General features: G+C 42.6%; 1 protein-coding gene across 1 annotated transcript; it reads right to left on the bottom strand.

Moving 5' to 3' along the window:
* Positions 1 to 372: 372 nt before the first annotated feature.
* On the bottom strand, positions 373 to 21933 carry st14 (ST14 transmembrane serine protease matriptase). Its single transcript, XM_080005281.1, has 19 exons — positions 21793 to 21933; positions 15875 to 16022; positions 13564 to 13724; positions 12666 to 12736; positions 12225 to 12394; positions 11282 to 11317; positions 9585 to 9813; positions 8213 to 8352; positions 7924 to 8027; positions 7361 to 7470; positions 7152 to 7282; positions 6615 to 6719; positions 6324 to 6431; positions 5912 to 6025; positions 4487 to 4606; positions 3808 to 3988; positions 2974 to 3242; positions 2002 to 2138; positions 373 to 1896 (listed from the first exon to the last, which is right to left on the bottom strand). The coding sequence occupies exons 1-19, from the start codon at positions 21814 to 21816 to the stop codon at positions 1735 to 1737; spliced, it is 2520 nt and encodes an 839-aa protein (XP_079861407.1). The 5' UTR covers positions 21817 to 21933; the 3' UTR covers positions 373 to 1734.
* Between the last annotated feature and the right edge of the window lie 544 nt (positions 21934 to 22477).

The raw sequence follows: 22477 nt of genomic DNA, 5'->3' as shown, positions 1-22477 counted from the left end.
TTCCCCGAGTAGAGTTCTATGTTTTAATGAAGACAGATGAGATGGGAGAACCCCCGCTGTACGTGTATCCGCCTCCGAGTGCCACCATGCCCGTCTCCAAGGTAATATGACTGTGACAAAGCCAGGTATTATTTGACAATACAAGCTCGTCTTGTCACCTCTGTCGGTTCCCGTCGCCACAGCAGCCCCAGGTGGACATCCTGGTGACGATGGGGAGGAGAGCTACACGCTCGTTACAATTCTGCTGTGAGAAGGGACAAGGTCTCACAAGACACGCATTTAATACGCAACATAAAACAAAATAAAGCCTAATAAAGGACAAATTATACCGTAATCTAATTAGGCGCTGCACATTCAGATAATGGTTGTTTATTCTCATTAAATCTCTCGTAAAAAAACATTGCACATACAACGCTACGCACAGAGCAAGCAAGGATAGAAATCCATAATCCTAATAATAGTCACAGTGTACAGTACTCATTAAAATATCTTCCTCTACCTTAAGGTTCTGTCCTCCAATCTATTACCTGAAAAAAAAAAAAAAACATTTAATCTTGGTATGGCATTATTGCCAAGGACTACCAAATCAATACAAAGTTTCACAAAGCATTGCTTTCTTACCACACACTTTTTATATTATATTTATTACAGTTGCCAATTATTTGTGAATCTATTGTCAGCATAACTCGTGAATCTCAAAATCAGGTTTCAATTAAAAAAATGTTTTGGCTTGACCAACGTAAAACACATAGGGGAAGAACATATGGGAATAAGTATCTATTGCAGTACAATGGCAACTGGTGACACCCTATTCACTTGTTGGAGTTATTGGGAGTATTGGAACCACAATCACTCGGGACCTTAGCCAGCAAATGAGGACCCGTGAAAAAACCTTATGGATCTAAATACCCAGTATAGGCTTTCTGACTTCTGATGGATCATTCCTTTACGGTCACTGACCAGACCCCTATCAAGCCTCTAAGACTTTAATAAAAAATACTGATTTAAAATGCCTCTGCAGGTCAATTTACCATATAAAATTGGCCAAAGCTTAAGAGTGAATCCTGCTTTGATCAGCACTTCTATTAAACAAGATACTTGATATGTACAGTGCAAGCCCACATCTAGAGATATCAATACTAAGAGCCAACTTGCAAAGTTCAATTTACAATGCACCGTTAAAGGATTTACTTAATAAGCCGATTTATAAATAGATAAAATATTTCATAATTTAAGGCCTAGAACATAAATCTGAATGCCAGGGACAGACAGAAATAACTGTCTTAAGAAAGAATGTTCAGGTTGTTTACTCCTTAATCTGGCATATACTACAACTACAATCTGAGATAAAACTGCAAGAAGTGATATAGCGAAGTCATGGGGAAATCACATTGATTTGTGAGTCCTCAAAATACTTGTATTTCATTGATCGCACTTGGTGAATATACATAGAATGTCCAAACATGACTTAGCTTGGTAAGAGGCACGAGAGCAGCGTTGGAGTCCTTGACAAACTAGAAAACATGCGTGAGCCTGTCTGCTGCTGTGGGCATATGTGCGAGTCCCTGGGAAAGGGAGGTGGCGTTGGGCAAAGTGTAAGTCATTTGAGAAGCGATCCACGTGGCAAAAAATCCCAAAGTGAGTCGATGAGGAAAAAAAAGGAACGGGAAGTCAAAAGTTTTGGTCTCTGCCATCTTTGGTATTGTGACGTGGGTCCTTAATCTGTGTTCCTGATCAGATTCCCGTTTCCTTGGTGATCCAGTCCCTCAGTTTGCTGACGCGCGAGTAGACGCCGGGCTTGTTCCGACGAGCGCAGCCCTCGCCCCAGCTCACAATACCGGCCTGAAACCACTTCCCGCTCTCCTCGAAGCAAACCAGAGGTCCCCCGGAGTCTCCCTGGAAAGCAGCGCGAGGAGGACAGAGAACAGACAAGGTTGTCAGGAGTGCGAAAGCCCCTTACGCGCTTCCATAGAGGCGGTGCTACCGTTCCGCTGTTTTTACCTGGCACGCGTCGACACCCCCAGCCAGAAAGCCGCTGCACATCATTCTGGACGTGACCTGGCCCTCCGTTACAACATTACACACGGTATCATTAATGATCTTCACCGACGCCTTCTGCAGCAGTCGTGCCGTTCGACCTGCGAGGAAAAGAGAAAAGGGGTCAGCACTCTGTCACACGACCTCTTTGTATGCCGCTAACATCAAAGGTGTTAATAGGCCGGATTAGTGTTGGCTAATGAAGGTTTAAGAGGCTTCCCAGGAGAGGTGACATCCGCCTTGATATATGGATATGGAAAGAGGGAGAAGGGGGAAAAAAAAAAAAAAAAGCCTTAATGGAACAGTGCAGATTAGAAAAAGATGAATAAAAAGAGTGGATGAGGGGGATGAAGGAAAGGGAGGAACATGAAAAAAGATGAAGGGAGCAGAATGGAAGCAGAGCTCCAGAGGAGATGAGAAGGAAAAATGGATGTCATGTTGAGATAAGAGTGTGTGTGTGTGTGTGTGTGTGTGTGTGTGTGTGTGTGTGTGTGTGTGTGTGTGTGTGTGTGTGTGTGTGTGTGTGTGTGTGTGTTTGTGAGGGGGGGGTTCTTATTTGAGGTAAATATGAAAAGTGGGTGAAAGACGTTATGGAGCATATACTGCAAGCCCGGGGATGGTAGCTCAGGCGGTAGAGCTGGTGGTCTAGTGATCTAAAGGTTGCTGGTTCGATCCCAGGCTCCTCCTGCTAGCATGCTGTAGTGTCCTTGAGCAAGACACTTAACCCCTAATTGCTCCTGATGGCTGCGTCCGTCGGTGTTTGAACAATTGTAAGTCGCTTTGGATAAAAGCGTCTGCTAAATGTAATGTAATGTAACTGCATGGCGGGCAATGACTGAAAACACAGTAAAAAGCGGCTTCACAATGAGGACACAGTTTGCGCAGTACTAAAAGGAAGGAGCAACACAGCCTTGATTCTACGCTCCATACTGGTACCTCCTTCTCGGAGCGTGCCCCACCCGGTGACCCAGCAGGGCATGCCTGCTGGAAAGACGTGGGAGCGGGCGGGCAGGCAGATGGGGTGGATGGTGTTGGTGAACTCCAGTGGCTGGCTGAGCTCCAGCAGAGCAATGTCGTAGTCAAAGGTCATTGGGCTGTAATCTGGGTGGGTGATGATCTTCTTGAGTTTGCGCATCTGCACGTCATCCTGCTTGTACTGGTCCTGCATGCCGCTGTAGGTTTGCCAGTTGGACGACACGTGGTTTCTGCAGTGGTACATGAAGTGGTACATGAAGGGTGAAGGAGGTGCGGGTTATAGGTTGTTCGTGGGTACTCGGTACCCTACGGCAAAATAAAAACAGTAAAAATAAAAAAACTGCAAATATCTTATCTATCTCAGAACACAATGCAAGTGAACCAGATAGTAAGGCTACTGCTCCCCCTACAGGCTGCTATGATAAATACAGCCCTTTGCTACGATCAGATGAGATGCAAATTCAGCCCCCAAAGGTTTCTTGAATTAAGTATATCATCAGGGGCTAGTTTTCAGACCATGTAATTTGTATATAAATGGTCCTCTGTCGTGCACCTTTTTTCCCCAGCAGAACCCATTTAAATGTGTAAAAAGGAAAACTGCATAATCAGATCTTAGATAACGAATAATAATAATACACTGAATAATGAAAGAATAGGGAGCCCTCACAATTTATTCACATAAACAAATAAATGAGCACACTTACTTACTAAACCAAGTCGAGAAAAACATGTTTTGCAGAACAGGCCTGTGCCTGCCGAATACTGTGAGTAGTGCGTCTCATATTTGTCACTTACGCAGGGCTGCTGGTTCGAAAGCAGTGGGCAGCAGAGAGAAGCCACCGATCAGAGATGATTGACGCACCGCAGACGTGCCCATTGGTCAGGAAGTGAAGGCTGACTTGCCAGGGCCACTCCCCGAGCTCGGCGTTCTCCCCGCCCACAATGCGGTTGAGTTTATAGGGCCTGATGCCACAGTCTGCAGGGACATGGGCGGAGGGATCGGGGGTGGGGGAAGAAGGAGGAGGAGGGACGGTGGAGAGTGAGGGAGTGCAGCAAACAGATGAGACTGGTGAGGATGATCAGAGAGAAAAATCAGATGCAGAGAGGAGTTGACTTGAAGCTGTCATGACGCAGACCGTGGCTGTGAACTGCCTGGCTCTTTGGAATTCTAATAAGGTGCACAGGCACATTAAATGATCAAAAACACAGTGAGGCCCAGAGGCTTGAATGGAAGGAAAAACAAAAACTTCAGAGGTGTCAAGAGTTGCTTTCAAAGAAGAATCAAATAAATAAAGCAGATAAGGCCCGGGGCTCATTTTCACCAGACAGCCCCAACCGACACGTCTATAAACCATTTCAAATGACACTGAGGAGATTAGCTTTAGTTTCTACGCCGCTTCGCACATTTTGCATTAAACCCAGAGCTTTTAGATGTGATGCCGAGAGGGGGAAGAGGAAGGTGAATATTTCTCACCGCAGCTCTTCTCGTCGGTACCGTCTGAGCAGTCGGTGACATGGTCACACTCAGCGTTCACCTTGTTCACACAGTCGCCCGACTTGCACCTAAAACTGTAGTCAGAGCATTTCCCAGGGGCTGCAGCGGGGAGGGGAAGGGTCCACGAGTTTAAATGCACACATTTTTCACACCACACCAAAGTGATTCAGTACATTCAGCTTGGCTTAAAGGCTACGTTTCACTGGTGAAGCATATTGACTGAGGCTAAACAGGGCTCGACAGTAAACGTTGCCGGTTGCCCTCGGTAACCAGATTGAGTCAGTTGGTAACGATTTTGTGTCCTCTGGTTGCCACCTTTGGCACCCACCTTTTAACAAAAAATAATGTCAGTAGAATCAGATTTGGCTGTTCGATACGAAGATTTGACTATTTGTTCAGTGTTTTTATTTTTTTTCAGTTCAGCGCCACACTTAACTGCTATATCAGCCGACATGAGTCTCAAGTTTTACCTACTGTATAAGACTCACGTTTTAATGCATTTCTTTTTCATCAGTGATGTGAAAACATCAGATTTCCACACAGTGAGAGAAAGTAAGTGTGCCTCCTGCTCGTAGCTCAGTTATAAAATCCCAGCGCACCATGGCAGCGTGTCTCTCCTGCTCGGCTGCTGTCAGCGCTGTCAGCTGAATAGTCCATGACAGTGGACGGCAGTAGAGCAAGGTTATTATAGTCAGGGATGCAAACAACTCGCATTTCGGCGAATGTCGATTTTTTTCACGTCAATTTGGGTGACTTGTGTGAATCATCCAAACTGATCCGAAGAGTAACTAACTAAACTAAAATGAAATATACAGGAAATGTCTTGAGTTTTAGTCTTTGTCAATTTGATCAAATTTGTCAACATATAACCGTTAGAATACAACAACCAGTGCTTATCTTTGTAGACAGACAGCATTAATATTGAGCACGGCTCAGACCTCATCTGGTGGAGAGCTACTTTTAAATGGAAAGATGCAAATCGGAATTTATCATTGTTAATAATGGGGGGATAAACAGGACCCTTGAGATTCTTCTATAAAAAGATTCTTATATAGTAGTATTATAGTGTGGTGACCATAGACTGTACATGCGGGTGTAAGAGAGATACAAAGACAACCAATGTTAAAAGTTAGTGTTGAGCCCTGGGGTCAATTTCCACCCTAAGTCACACAAGTCAAAATAAGGGTTAGAGATAAAGATAAAATTAGAAAGAGTGACGGATCAAGTTTTTGTGTGAGGGTGTCGCGAGATCGAGAGACACAAAAAAGAATGAAAGGATACTTTAACTTTGTATAACTTGATTTAAAACACTTTATTCTAAGTGAATAGAAATGCATACTATTACACGCTAACATGGACATTTAAAAATTAATGAACTGCAACTGAGTGTGCGGTAAAACTCACAGATTTTACAAGAGATCTCGTCGCTGCCATCGCTGCAGTCCTTCTTGCGGTCGCACCGGACGTCCTGACGAACACACATGCCATCGCCGCAGCGCCACTCGTCGGCGTCGCAGCCTGGAAAACACGGTGTGGAGTGATGAAAATATTCCCAATATCTATTAAAAGTTAGAAGGGCTTCTCCTCTCTCTTGCTTTCCATTTGAAGGCCCACTGCACATGATTAAGATTCCAGACACACGCTGCGCAAATTGGGCAAAACTTCAAAACAAGCTCCATCACAGAAGTAATGACCACACTCGGCACAGAGAGCCAGTGACCAGCGCATTAGAGCTGATGTGCCTCTAATGTTAGCACAATTAGCATAGCATTAGTGAGGGTTTGTAGACAGGTTGGGGCGAGACGGAGGTACTTACTGCACTGCTTCTCGTCGCTCTCGTCCCCACAGTCATTAACGCGATCGCACACCCAGTACTTGGGCTTGCACATGCCATTGTCACACGCAAACTGGTCCTTTTCGCACTCTGCGATGACAGAAACACAAATTACATGTTGGTGAAACAACTCAGACGAGGGAGTGATGGGGGGGTGGTCACGATCAGACATAAATGGAGACTTGTCAACGGGTCAGACCGGGAGGATATCAGCAGAGGAGAGCGAGACAAGGTCATAATGAGGAGGGGGGGGGGGGGGGGGGGGGGACTTACTGCACTTCATCTCATCGCTCATGTCGCCACAGTCATTCCAGCCGTCACAGTGCAATTCTTTGGCGATGCAGATACCAGAGTTACAGGCAAACTGGTTGGGGCAAGCTGCAAAACAGAAAACATCTAGATCTCAGAGGAGGGACAGCTAGAAAGGGGGGTAGGGCAGTAGAAGCCCCCCCCCCCCCCCATCTGTCATTTTGCTATTTGCACGTCCCTGTTGATCAGAGCAATTACAAATCCATTTAGGTCAAACTGGGAGGGTGGAGGGGATTGGAGTTGAAGTGCTTCTGACTGACAGTAGCAACTAAAACGGAGTCAGTAAACAAGCTCTCTGGTGATTACTCAAGCGCTGAAGTGTCATCGCCGCAGTGTCTAAGCTTCCATCACTGAACAGCTCTATTCAACTGCCACTGTCAGTCTGCCGCTGTCTTGGCGTTCTCAAACTAAATGGCTGTTCTCCCTTTCTCCCATTCTGCAGCATGTTGCACTGTGGACCTATAGCCGGCGTGCATTTGACATTTTGAGCTCTTAACTCACGGTTGGCAGGATCGTAGGCGTTGTATTCCGCACTGAAGCCTTTGTCCGTATAGGACTCGTCTGAGTGGAAGGCCACCTCCATGAGGTTGGTCTGGCTGGTCAGGACCAAAGAGGACATTTCTCCACAGTACCTGGGGCGACCGCGTCCCGTGTTAAGTACACACTCAAATCACTGATGGACTCATTGTTGAAAGGTTTTTACATCTTACTTGTTGCCCAAGACCTCCACGTAGTCCTTATGACACATGGCGATGTCCACCCCGGGTTCCTTCATGCGAAACATGATGAACTTTACCCGAACCATCTTCCCAGGAGGGACCTGGAGGCACAGAGGAGCCCGGATCTTTCGCCTTTAGTTAACATGCATCTCACACTTCCCCCTACACACCAAAAGGCCACTTGTGCAGGCAGACACGCAAACAAGGACATGTATTTAGGCAGACACCCATTATACATTATACATGTGGATTACAATAGACGCTAAAAGGTTAACGACTTTACACAAATGCAGATGTGTAAACGGGTAGACACACATTTAAAGATGAAAGAAGGAAAGAAAAAAAAAAGCTGACAAAACTGAAACACAAAACACTGCAGCGCGGCAAGGGCTGCAGCAGTAACGGCAGCCTGACAGATGAAGATAGAAGAGGTACTGAACAGCTTGGCTTGTGTAGTGCTGCCTCAGCACTCCTCTCATGGCAGGCTAAGGATGCTAAAGGAGGAGGGCTGGATAAAAAAGGGAGGGAGGAGCAGCGGCAGCGGTGGAGCAAACCTTTATGGTCCACTTGCAGTCCAGGGCGGGGGGGTAGAAGCTGGGGTGATGCGGGGAATTAAACACGCCTTTGCCGTTGGCGAGGACGCCCCCGCAGGTCCTGGCTGAAAGTGCACACATACTCATGATAAAAACACTTGTTGGCCTGTGGAAATGTGTAACTTGTCACTGTTTCAAGTGAATCATAACTGCAATAAACCTGGTTCAACTGCCGTGTTTCGGCGGAAAAAGTGGTCGGCAAATGAATGAAGGGCGCGGTCTGGGGGTAGCTTGTATGTGTCATATTCACCTGTAGAGAGTGGAATAACTTTATACTCGGCACTGAAACCAGGCCTCTGGACGGAACTGTCTGTGATCAAGTTGATGAGCATTATGTTGCTGGAGGACACCACCTCCAGAGGGTTGGTCGGGGGTCTCTGGCCACATTTCCTGGGAAACGGCAATGAATAATCTTGTCAAAAAGTGAGCGCAAAATATTTTTGGGTTAATATTTTTATTTGTTATTCATTGGATGTGATTTATCGGACATGAGATTGAACCGATTCATTTGATGAATGAAACCCTTAGGAACGTCAACCAAACAGGGTTCTCAAATCAGCATAGGTACAAAATTCTCTTCGGAAAGCAGCAGTCATTTTTATGGCACAAGCCGATTAAGGAGAGTTTCAAAGTCAAATGGGGTAAATTTACTAAAAAGTTCCGCCACCGCTGCCGGCAAAGCCACGGAGGTGTGAATGACACCGCAAGAGCAGCAATACATCTACCTGCAGTGGGATAACGTCATTATAAAGTATTACATTATGGCATTCATAAACCGCATCTCACCTTGGATAAAGCTGATCGCTCAACAGCATTATAAAACTGTATGCATCATGTGGTAAACCATATTTGTTTGGCGAGGGGTTTTGAGCCTTTGAAAATTGCCTGCAGCTACTGCTATGCCACTACGGGGGAGCGTGTGTGCTCAGAGACGCCGCCGCCCCGCCCCTGTGGTGAAAGTCCAATTACACCCGGTGGTGTCGCAGCAGGTTGGCACCCTTGATAGATTTGAAAGGAGAGGTCCTTTTCAGCCAACTCAATCTCACGGAGGTCCCAAAAGTTAACAATAAAATGGGACATACAACGCTAAAGGCGCCGGGGTCAAAGAAAAAAAAAAAAAAAAAAAAGATGTAATCACAAATGTAGTGAAAAGAATGAAGTGGAACACATTTTCTTCCCGCATCAAAATAGCCTTTTTCTCCCTTAGCCGCCCCCCCTGAAACATTTCAGTGAAATATAAAGTGATTCTTAGTGGCTGTCCTCTGGGAATCTTGTTGGACCACATTCTCGCTCCCTCTGATCATCAAGGCTAAATACAAGAGGCATATGACGCCTTTCAAATAAGCCCAGAGAGCGAGGCTTGTGGCAACAGAACAGAATGTGATACAACTTGGCAGGAGAACAAAAAGGAGTTTTCCTTCGTTGGTTTCCTTAAAATAAAATTCCCTCTGGAGAAATAAAAATCAGTTAATGTAATATCCATATACTGATAGAAACAATATGAAGCATTTTCAACCGTGGAGGTCTTTTTAGGTATAATTGAGCGTGATTTAACTACTGCTAACTGAGGAAAAAAGAACAACACCCATTAAAAATTCCAGTTAACATCCATAATTACTTACTCTGTGATCGCCTGCGACGCGTCGGGACTCAGGGAGTCGTAGATGAAGACAAAGTCGTTAGAGCAGTCGTCCTCGACATTGAACTGAACGAAACGGACCGAGATGGCGTGTTGCTCCGGGGCTCTGATCTGCCACTGGCAGCGGGACTTTGCCGGATATTTAACGGGGAAGCCTGGCGACTGGAAGGTCTTGACGCTGGTTTCAGCCTCCAGACGGAAGAAGCACTCCACTGGGGAACAACAGATCTGAATTATATTGGTGGACGTGTGCAGTATTGGGCCACAACTCACACTCACCAGTTTTATAAGATATAGTAAATCCTTGTGTTTCCTCCTATATTCTGCCAGGCTTCTGGGTGAGCCATGCCTAGGGCTAGGCAATACTGCCAAAAAAATGAATATCATAATATTTTTGGACCAATAGCTTGATGTTGATAATTTGATGATCAAGAAATATTTGAGAAGCTGTCATTGGTGATGTGGATGTTGTCACCAGGTAGAGGCGTTAATAAGAAAAGTTAGAACAGTCTATGAAATTCAGAAATTATATTAAATGACTTTACATTTAACTATATTGCGTTGTTACGATAAACAAAATCCCAGACAATATCTCATCTAGTATCGCAATGTAGGGCTGAATGATATGGCCAAAAATGTTATCACAGTATGTTTTTTTATATTGATCGTTGTTGATAATTATCACAACATATTAAATAACAATTATAATAATGCTCAATTTACGTTTTAAAGTGTATTCTCATGGCTTTACGTTCAACACTGAATAAAAAAAGAATAAAAAAAAAAAGAGATAAACATATAAATATATATTATATACATTTTAATATATAATATAATTGTCATTGTCATCTAAGAACAGCCTGAAAAGCTCCCGAATCTGCGCTCTGTGATTATATGCGGGGGTGTTTGGAGCGGGCCGAGGGACTCTCTCCGACCGTGTCAGACCAGACGTCACTGAGAATCACAGATTCTTTCTCTAATCGCTCTCCTTCTCCGGGGATGTGGGCCCCGCCGGGCTCGGGTTGGGAAGAGGGTGAGTTCAAGTTAGTGTTTTAGGAAGACCCGGCGCGTCAGCTCCGGGGGGGCCTCCTCCCCGCTGCCGGCTGGAGAGCGCCGCGGGGGAAGCCCCGGCGCTCCAGACCTACGATTGGCTGTTCTTGTCACATGGTTGTTTCTCTGCTGTACGATTGGGTGTTCATGTCGTGTCTTTGTAGGTAGAGGAAAACAGATTCTGTATCGAACTGTATCGAAAATAAATCTCATAAATGTATCATCGTTATCGTGATTTTATCGTGAAGTAGCTCCAATAGAATGTGATCAGCAGTTTTAATCTTAAGCCGTTTCTGCTATGAATGAATAAATACAAGTTTGCAAAAAAGGTTAACAAATTTCCAAAATTTAGGGCATTGTACACATCTATCTCCATCTCATGCAATGTAATCCAAAGTAATGTGGTGTAATCAGAACAGGGCTATAAATCACTAAGGCACGGCGTCAAGGAGATGAGTAAGGCGTGAAGCCTGACTAGTCGAGGCGTAGGATGGAGCTCTCCATCTCTGACTGGAGCAGCACACGTATGAGGCAGAGCAGCCATTCGTTACAGACTGGCAGGAGTGAGAGCATCTACCCAGCTGGAAAATTACAGAAGCAAGTGATTGAAATAGGACACGCCGTACTCACCTGCTCTGGGGTTCCTGGCCATCCGAGGGTCTGTGCCTGGAGACAGAGGGTGAGGGTGAGAGGGTGAGAGAGAGAGAGAGAGAGAGAGAGAGAGAGAGAGAGAGAGAGAGAGAGAGAGAGAGAGAGAGAGAGAGAGAGAGAGAGAGAGAGGAGAGAGAGAGAGAGAGAGAGATGAGAGAGAGAGAGAGAGAGAGAGAGAGAGAGAGAGAGAGAGAGAGAGAGAGAGAGAGAGAGAGAGAGAGAGAGAGAGAGAGAGAGAGAGAGAGGCGAAGCACAGAGGGCGAGGTGAGAATGTGTCACCGTGCCGAGGTGGCTGATAGAATTTGATGCATGGACCCAAACTATTTGGTTTGCACTTTTTCCTATGTTTTTTCCCCCTGCAGTTAAGAGGACTAGTGATGGGGTGTTGCTCGTTCTGCTCCATCTCACCTTGCCCTACAGCGGCAGCCCATACATCTATGTCCAACTATCTGGGACAGAAACGTCAAATAATTCCCAGAGAAATGCTTTCAAAGAGGCACAAAACCATGGTGTCACGGGGCCAGCTCTTGACTGGTGGCCAGAACGTAGACAAATACAATGTGAATACAGAGAAGACAAAAGTAAGAAGAATAGGCGCCTGGGGCCAGGCTGGAGGCCAGCTAATATCATTAGCGGAACCAAACAGCATAAAATGTGCAATCTCAGATGCAGCACCAGCACAGAGGTCTAGATAGTTTTTTTATCCTCTTTTCGGCACACCTAACAGCAACCTCTTAAGAAAGGTGGATAGAATACCAATGCTGATAGATGGCACTGTCCCAATTTGGATGTAGATTCTCCGCGCTTGACCTTTGTTGATGAATGTAATACTACTGGTTACACTCTGCAGTCACCCTGAGCAGAAACCTCCCTCCCTGTCTGCCCTTTGGGTTTGAACACAACCAGTTGTGCTGGTACTGACTTGAGGCAGTGATTTCGATGATCTTGATGTTTTTCTTGCTCCGTCGACCAAACTCTTGAGTGCCGTTCGACAACAATTCCAGGACCCGTTCCTCAGAAAACTCCGGCAGGACTTCCAGGTCGGCGGCGGGAATGTTAAACTGGGTCCAGTGGTATGCGATCACACCCTCACTGGGGCACAGAGAGAGGGGAAGGAAAAGACAAATGATTATTATGACTAATATTATTAATATAAATAAATAAATAAATAAGCAAACAAACAAACAAACAAACAAACAAACAAACAAATAATAATAACTGTATTAATGGAACAAAGAGAACTCTTGGTAAAAATCTAAATAAAAACACACTAATGTGAAAACAGAAAAATCTAAATATTTACCAATATATAATATTATGTCAGACTATAAAATAATGTAACCAATACATTTTCCAGTTATACCTGAAGGCACTGACCACAGACTTGGTGTAATAATTTGCAAGGAATGGGTCTTTCTTGTAGACTCTCTCCAACTGTGGGGGGAAAAAAGACAGAAATATTTACTGTATAGTTTCAGGACATTGTTCATGAACAAGATTTTGACACGACTGCCTAAAGTCTTTAAGGTACAAATGAGCATGTTGACATTAAAACAGATAATTCTGGCGAGGGCATTCCCAATTAGCCGTCTTGCCTTCAGCTGGAATGGGCACTAGACTGTATCAAACATGGCTGTTAACAGTTGTATGCCCCCGCTCCTTCTTATCATGGTCTTAAATCAGGTAATTTTTTCAGTTTGTGTGATTATAATTATCACTCACATATGTGTGTGATCATTTAGGGACATGAAAAAAAACACATATACATACATGTAAAATATTATATATCACACACACACACACACACACACACACACACACACACACACACACACACACACACACACACACACACACACACACACACACACACACACACACACACACACACACACACACACAATTGTCTGAGATCTTTACTATCGACATGCCCCCCAGTGGTGCTACATCTCCATTACCTTTAAAATGAGGAGATGTTGTGGGAAGTGAATGAAATGAAGTACACCACTTTATTCCACCCACACAAATGTGCCTCAAGTGCTCCCTGTGCACCAGGGAAAACCTTTTTCACAATAAAAAGAAGCATCTGCACCAGCAGACAGCAGCCGGGGCTAATCGACAGAGGTAGAGCTAGGGAACCGCATCAAATGGGAAACTTCAAATTTAAGCACCAGATATGCAGACCACAGACCATAACAAAAATAAACTCATACCGTTAACATTTTGTCTTGAACCCTTTTAACCAAGGTGACCAAACTCACTATTTCTTCCAGGTCGTCGGCCAGCTGGTCAAACTGTGGGCTGCTGGTGTCCTCCAGCTTCTGGTCGTACGGCATGTCCTGCAACTCGATGTGGCCGCTGAACACCTGCACGGCAGCGGCTCGCTGCTTGCTCAAGGTGGCTATCGATTCGGTACCTTTGACTGCGGGCAGTGAAGAGTGGAGACGATCTTGACTTGAAGTATTTAATAAAGCACTCCGATTCCAATTAGACACTGGAGCTTTGACAGACTGGGTTGAGACAACAGCTTCGGCTTTTAGAGCTTTTAAAATACACCCAGGGCACTTCAGACCACACTTGGTCTTCAGACGCTTTCTACATGTTTGACGAGTGAGCTGTGCAGTTGACAGGGACACTTTGCTGCACCGTATTATTAGACATCCAAGCCCGTCAAATAGACACACACAACATTAATTGGAAATGCATTGCAAGCTTTCACACTTAGCTATGGAAGCCTATAGGGGACTATATCAAAATGAAATGTTATTCCACGATAACATTATAATTTTCCACATATGGGTTATTTGAGTAAAAATTTAAATGAAAATGCAAAAATCCAATTTGCATTTTCACATACTCATATGCCCGTTCTATGACCATATTGAAATTAAAATGGAAAATGCTGGTTGACATTTTAAGTTTCAAAGTTGTGTACAGTGGACAATATTCAAATGTTAATTTAAATTTGAAAATCAAAATGCAATATAAACAATGTAGCCTAATTTCCCATTTTTCAAGCATTATTTAAGTCACAATTCAAATTAAAAAGGAATTTTCTTACAACTTGAAAAATGAAAAGTATGCGTATAAGTAATGAGTATGTGAAAATGAAAGTGCTAATTGGATTATTGCCTTTTAATTTTCACTTAAATAACACATACATGTGCAAAATTCTAATGCTATTGTGGAATAATAATAATAATTAATAATTTAATATCGTCCTCTTCTAGGCTTCCATACTAAGCAGTAAATGTTCACTTTGGAGTTCGTGATGGAACGGCTGTTCTGGCAACAACAGTGTTAAAAATATGTAAATCTGAAGGAAATCTCAAAACAATGTAGTACAGGTACTTCTCACTTAACCACCTACTTGTTTGACGACCGTTCGGACTCACGACCAGCTCTCCGACCAGTCTGTATTGTGTACTGCGTACAATACTGCGGTGTGCAGGCTGCATGGGCGCCGTCTCAGCATCAACCATCTCACCACGCATCATTGTTTATATACTATATATACTATATCTGAACTATATACACATCTCATCTCATCACCGTTCTCAGTCTCACGCCCCCTTACCGTGAAATAACACGGGTCCTCGCTTATCGACCAATTCGCTTAACGACCTGGTCCTGGGAACAGAACTCGGTCGTAAAGTGAGGAGTACCTGTACTTCAATCTACTGCGCACAACTTCATTGGTCACTGTTGAGAGAAAGCTACTGCCGTCTAAAGCTGCATGTATTTGCACATGCACTCCGGAGAATGACTGGATCTGGTTATCGTATTATTTGTCTGGAGTTACCCTTTCACACATGCAGCAAAAAAACGGAGATTGTCCGTGTCAGACACATTTACATCACCTGGAAATACTCAGTTTGGTTTAGACGAGGGTAGAGCGTGCAGGAGGCAGGACGTGACGCAATGGCGCTGTGGAGTTTTACAGAACACCCAAGATGGCGGACGAGGCTACCGACTTATCAGTAGTTGGGTTTTTTTTTTGCGTTGATACTCCATGTAGTTGGACATATCCGCAATATAAACGAGAGAGTGGAAAGGACTATAAAGGAAAGCAGAAAGGAGTATGAAGCAGCTACGCTCCGTGCACCAAGAGCCACACAAAGGTAAATAAATGGCGCGTGATAGAAACGTCATCAACACGCGAACACGCCCACTCGCGCGCTGTGAATGATCCAGACAATCACCTTCTCTGTTCACACATGACACTCAATCGGACATTACCCGGTCTGTACTAGGGAGCTGGCTAGGTAAAGACTGGGTAATGTCCGGGTCAAATGATTCGGACATTTGCGTTCCCACATAAAGCTCATCCGGGTAATGTCCAGATAATTTCAGGGTTCTAGTGCATATGTGAAAGCAGCTCTGGATATTATTGCGCTGTTTATGGGACGGTTTTTGATTATAACCCAACAATGTTTTTGCTGGTATTATGGACTCACTATACTGTTGACTCATTTGAGCAAAACCCCAAAGGGTCCAGCAGAAAGAAATCAGGTTTTCTTTTGTTTGTTTTTTAGGGCAGGGAACGTGAACTTTTTTGTGAAATATACTCACAGACAAAATACCAGATAAGGAATGCTGCTACGGCTGCCACAACAATAACACCCACAAGAACGCCGATGATGATGCCAGTCTTCTTCTTGGAGGGACTCTTTTCTTTATTAGTCAGGAAGTCGACCCTCTCGTGCTGACCATTCTGACCCTGCGCAGGAAGAAGGGAAAGAAAGAAAGAGACAAATCAGCAAGCAGGCATGGGGCAAATTAATCAGGGGACAAAAAACAATGAGTCAAAAAACAATGATAGTTTCTTCATGAATAAATGCACAATTATGTGTAAAAATACACAACTGAAACAATTTAAACTCTTAGACAAATTTAGTTTTTTTCTTTACAACAGACTGCCAAATGAAAATTGGCTGCCTTTAACAACTGCTGACAGCACAATTTCACTTTTTTTTTTTTTAAGCAAAGCTATTAGCTTTGCTTTCATTTTGTTCTACAGTGCTGGCAACATCAGGGGAGCTTAATATAAAACTACAGAAGAGTTAAAAAAAAATGTTATGAAGTCATCCTCTAAAGTACACTATAAGAAATGAATGAAAAGATGTTAATAAGGATAGATTGATGCCTAGTCTTTATAGAAGAGCATACGAGCCCTGCAGAGCATTAACAGATTTTAGTATGGAGGCAGGGATGACCGTTTTACACAGCTATCAAGGAAGCTTTTATTTTGATCTGCAATCGTATGTTTTAAGGAAAACTCTACAGCCATCATAACAGTAGAGATCCCCATTTCATGTCTTTATATGATATCACACTATAAAAAAATAATAATTATAATAAATGTGATTTGTATTCACAATACAATTCATACAGGAGATACAACTGAAATATAAAAAGGAAAAAAGGGAAAAAATTGTAAGTGTGGTAAATACAAAGCTCACAGAAATAGACATTAAAAGATCATTTAAAAAAAAATAAAACATTACATGCACATCAAGGTGCGCATGTAATGTGCAAGGCACCAAAAGTGAAAAAAAAAAAAAATAAATAAATAAATTAACAAATAAATAAACAAACAAACCCTTTTCTGAGAAAAGCTAATAAAAGGCTCTGTGTTAAAGGTAGATTTTCCGCTGGCACTTAAAGGAATTAATTGAGCTTGCTTGTTTGATGTTTGCTGGGAGCCAGTTGCATAATTTTGGGGCATAGTTGCAGCAAGTATTGTATAAGTGTGGAGTGTAGTTGTATTTTACAGAGCAGCAGATAGTCTGAGGTATCACCCCTGTTACAATTGGAACCCAGCAAGAAACACAATGCAAGAGACGTCTTCACCTGAAATTGGTGAAATAATGGCTACGATTTGCCATAATAGACGGCCGCAGCAATATGTGTGTTTAAGGTTCACTGTGGATTATGTTTAAGTCCCTTTGGAGCTGAGTGAAGCCTGACCACCTTCCATTCCATTGTAACTGGAGCATTGCAGTGGGAAACTATCTCACTCCCCGTGAAGCTCCGATGAATACGAATCATATTTGGTGATCAAAAACATCACTGGTAAGAAGAAAATGAGGCTAAACATTCTGAGCAGTCTGTTTTGTTGGGGAAACGGTTTTAATATAGTTTTCAGAATCCCACCTTACCTCTACAATACAGCCAAAACAATGTTTGCCTTTATCAGTTTATTTAAATAAATACAAATTATTTATAGATAAATACAAAAAAAATGTTGGGTTTAGATTCAGGTTAGTACACATTCCATATCACATTAAGCAATCTTTTGGATGATTCACAAATATTTCCAAGGACAAAAATTGTCCTCGAAAATTTTTTGTATTTTCCCTTTTAAAAGGCAAACCTCACTTTTCAATGGCCAAATAGTTGGAAAGACTTCAGCCACTGAGCCACACATAATTTCAGTCTTTTCCACTGACTATAAAAACAGTGTTTATGAGCTGGTTTAACTTTAAGCGGGCCAATATCAAAATTTTAGTGCCTCCTTGAAATTGTATTCACCTAACACAATAAAAGGAAGAAATCATACAATACACAACAGATTGATTAACTGCACCCTCTGACAAGTTTAAACTAGTTCCGTACAAGTGAGCGCAAAACAGGCAAAACCTGTCGAGTAGCTAAACAGAGGTTACAAACATGTGCATGCGTGCAAATGTGTGCATGCTGTGTGTATGCAGGTCTTTTCCTGCATACATGTGTGTGCATATGTGTGCGTATGTATGTGTGTGTGCATAATGTTTTGACTAGTTCTCTCCAATGGGCCGACTGAGGGGAAGATTTAGGGCCAGTTAGACATTACATTCATTACACAATGAATTCAATGCCAGTGGACGGCGGTGCCATTCGAGACGGAGAATTACTTTGGTATTAAATCAATTTGTCAGATGTGCTGCCCCTTAAGATGGGGGCTCAATTACATCAGTCGAGATGATAACTTGTGGTAATAATGGCCTATTCTTACACGCCTCTGACTGCCACACATGCCACGTAATTGGAATCTCCAGCACAATCATGGAGCAATACGAGGGGAATCATTACAGATGGGGGTCACCCAGCGCTAGTGGCTCTCCCCCTATCAGTCACTCTGATCATATTGTAATAAAACCATTATATAATTATCACTATGTCCCCCTTTCCACTCTCATATATAAGTGGTTTCACACTGTTGTACGGTATAAGGCAGACCAGCTTAATGAAATACAGTAGTGTATATGTTAATAAATGTCTCGCTAACGCAAAAGCCACGCTACGTCGGATCAAATGTATTTGGAGTTTGATCATTTGACAAGAAGCCCTATTCAATCGTATTGTTGTCAGTCCCCTTCAAACTCACTCTCTGCCTCGCTGCCGGTCTTTGTCTAAGCGTGCAGTGTGACCAAAGGCTCAACTAAAACAATACTAATCATTCACAGTGTTCGGGCCTCAGGCTTTCACTTGATCGATTTAATTCATTGATAAAACAAGTATTGTGCTTTTAGTAATGTGCACCAATGTTTGATTTGTCACATTTCTGGCCCAGAAATAATGTGCTGGCGAATGACATGTTGCTTGTTGACATGGAAAACGGTCACGGTTCCCAAAATCTAGGTAAAAATGTCCTTGCTCTAACAAGAACATCATTTTGGCAAGCTGTTTCTCTCTGAACCACACCTTCACTCCTTCTCAAACCGGTTTATGCATGTGGAGCTGCTGTCAGTTCGTACCTCACCTGAAGTCACATTAGGCCTGCTTGTATTGACATTTTTCTTTTCTAATCACACATTTACATCTTGTTTGTTTTATTTTCAACCGGTGTGTTGTGCTTTTTGAAAACTTCACATATTCTAAAATAGGAAGCATAACAAATTCCTATGTTGCATACCGTCACTTTCAGATTGTATCCGATATTTCCCACCTCATTAAGCTTGAGGGGGATTCTATTTCATATCAAGAAACATTCTCACATCTTCAGAATAACTTGAAGGTCATTGAAATACAGTATTCAACAACTACACAACATAAAAGTCTGTAAGATATATATCTTGGTAAGATATATGTTTTCATTTACTTCCTTAAAAATTCTCTTTTGATTTTTCAATTTCATTGTCAGTACATGACACTGTTGCAATTCGATTTTTGTAAGAAGAATAATATTGGTTTATTGCCAAATGCAATGTGTTGTGCAGCTCCACAGAGCAAAATTACTTTTACTGAATCACAAAAGACGCCACTGGGTAACAGCCCTCATCAATTGTTTTAGTTTGGGGTATTATCAGGGAAAAAGGGGGTTTCAGTCCCTTGGAGTAGTAAGTTACAGAGGCCAGCTAACAAGTGAGGCCTTACCTCTTCAAAAAACAGATCTATAAAACTTGCAGTGCAAAAACAAAAACAAAAAAAGACACCATACTTAAAGGATCATTTCTACTGTAAAAAAATGTCTATAAATCTACTAAAAAGGGGCCTTTGTTACATTTTTCTCAGTATGCTCCACATCTAGTCGTCGGTCAAAAATATTGCACTGCCATAAGCAGTGTTCACGCCAATGCAACATCATAAATCTGTTTCATGATCCTCTCTGGACACTTAGCTAACTCCCATGTGGAGCATTGTCTGTCACAACATCATTTATCAGTGAAATAAAAAGAAGATGTTAGGGTGAGGATACCTCCTCAGAGCCAAAAAGCAAAATACAAGATAGCTGTGTCTCCAGAGCTGCCTTGCCTGTGGTAATGTGTGATTGGGTCACCCGCTGTGGGATGGGGTCAGAGTGGTGGGTGTGCAGCTCAGCTCAGCTCCAACAGATGTAAGAAGGACCCCAAGGACGAAAGCATGGGAACTGCTGGCTTGGAATTCTACATATATATATATATATATATATATATATATATATCTTATATATTGTAAATTATTCCAAATTATACCAGTATGGCTACGAGGTTAACACATTCTAATAGCCCTGGCAAAAGTCTAGTAAAATACTACATGCCCTTTCAATGGATTCAGCTGTGGCCAACATTCGACATCATCCCTTATCTTGTGTTCCATTTGTCCAGGGTCTTGTAGACAACTGGCATTTCAAACGGCTAATCAAGATTCGATTTGGCCATACAAGTTAAAATCCCTATTCACAAAAAATACAAGCAATACATTTATGACAATATTTTAGAGCGCTTGGACATTGCACTCGAACAGGAGTTTCAATATAATTAGACACTAACTCACTAGGTCACTCACTAACCCCGCACACAATATTCAGGTAATTATATAGACACACCATCGGCTCCAGATGAAATATCGACTTTCCAATATTTTTCTGTCACATATAATGTTGGTTTGAAATAATATGACAATGGTTGTTAATTGATAAGGGCCTCAGAGGACCATTTAGGACATCGCACATTGAACGTTTTACAAACCAAAATCAGATGCCAAGCTCCGTTCGACAGAGGAAATTCAACCCAAAAGCATAAAAACAAACCCTACCAAGGTGCATGAACACAGGCCAAAGAGTAAAATAGTAAAAAATAGATACGAATGTGTTCATTTTTCCCCCCTTGAAGGGGAAATATATCTCGTTGCTTCACAAGGAGGGTAGAGGATGAGGTCGGCTCCGTGATAGTAGGAGAGACACTTGCCAAAATAGGGGATTAAACATCGGTGAGGGGCTGAAGGGCAGACTACGCTGCCACAGCGCAACCCTCTGACACAGCGTCTGTATGGTAGTATACGCTGATGGCCTTGGCAGGTCCGGTTTTGTACGGTTAGGATCTGTTTCCTTGGGGGGAAAAAAAAGTTTACTTTCAGACTGGTGTGCTGTGATTGGCAGTCGGTGAAGCATAAACACACCTGTACTACAAATGAGACTATGACCACGGTCATCCGTCGCGACCACAATTAGGACAATTCAGTGGCTCACTTCCAATTCTACGTGAGAGCGAAGTGATAGACACCACAAATCAAAATTAAAAAAAAAATAAAAACATTTAAGAAGTCGAATCTCTTGAAGTGTGTCTTATCTAGTAGTTTAGTGGTTGTTTACAGATGAAGAGGGGGGTGATTAAGACGTCGTTTTTGAAGCAACTAAACCTGAATGAACATTGTGGAAGAAACGCCGCTGGGATTTTTGACAGCGGAACCATTTGACATTAGCAAAAGTAATATGTAGTGGTTGTGCGACGTCGTGTGCTCAACGTCCTGTCCACTTCCGCCTGAAGGTCTAATAAATCAGGGAGGGATTTTTTGTTGTTGTTGTTGTTGTTGTTTTTTGAAGGGTGTGTGTGAACGCAATGTTGACCATAAAAAAACAAACAAAAAACGTTTAAAATACCTATGTTTAGGTATGTCGTTTTTAGTTAGTTTGTTTTTTCAGCGTCCAACCTTTGCATGGCACTTGAGGCTACTTCCTACACAGGCCACACGGCAACTTCTTCCCTCATTTGCGTGAGAATAATCAAGGTTTGCTCGAATAGACTTACGTAGGCATATCTCGCGGAACTCATCTTCCCCGGGAGTGTTTGGATAGTCCGGCTTTTTTTTTTTCCTTCCCAAAAAGAAAATAATAACAATTAAAAAAAAACAAAAACAACTATATATATGTATGTATATATCTCCAAGGTACTGACTACAAATAGTAAGGTACTATTTCATTAGGTTTATGTATCACTGAGACAGAACGTAGTAGCGTCGCGTCGCAGGGCTCACCTGCGGGGTGCAACACCTGAAACTGACCTCTTCCGCCCGCGAGCCCGAGGCCACGCCCCCGCTGCCTTGCTGCGCGGTGACTGGTTGAAGCTCCCACAGGCCACGCCCCTGGCTGTCGCTGCAGGGTACCACCGCCACTGTGGCCACACTGTGAATAATATTCACAGTTCATTTTTAATACCATTATTATTTATTTACTATATTATAACAAATAACCCCGACTCTAAATATAGCATAAAGGAAAAATAACAGGACGAATTGTTTTTTTTGTATTCTACTCTCCAGATTGTAATATTAATAATATAAAATGATTATTATTATTATTATTATTATTATTATTATTATTATTATTATTGCAGCTCATCTGGAGATGTACTTTATTCTTTGTAAAGAATTATGTATTATTTTTAATAATACATGACACTTTATTTTTTTTTAAAGCAGGTTAGGGTAGTTAAA

This window comes from Zeus faber (genome assembly GCF_960531495.2).
Source record: "Zeus faber genome assembly, chromosome: 8".
NCBI classification, from domain to species: domain Eukaryota; kingdom Metazoa; phylum Chordata; class Actinopteri; order Zeiformes; family Zeidae; genus Zeus; species Zeus faber.
This window is presented reverse-complemented; position numbering and strand designations above follow the sequence as displayed.

Bases quoted from the DNA above. Each gene is read 5' to 3' on its own strand.
- st14 (XM_080005281.1), bottom strand. From the start codon at position 21,816: ATGAGTTCCGCGAGATATGCCTAC. The intron at 13,725-15,874 runs GTGAGTATATTT...CACTGCCCGCAG, and splicing joins CCTTATCTGGTATTTTGTCT to TCAAAGGTACCGAATCGATA. The intron at 6,432-6,614 runs GTAAGTCCCCCC...CTGTCATCGCAG, and splicing joins GAGCGATGAGATGAAGTGCA to AGTGCGAAAAGGACCAGTTT.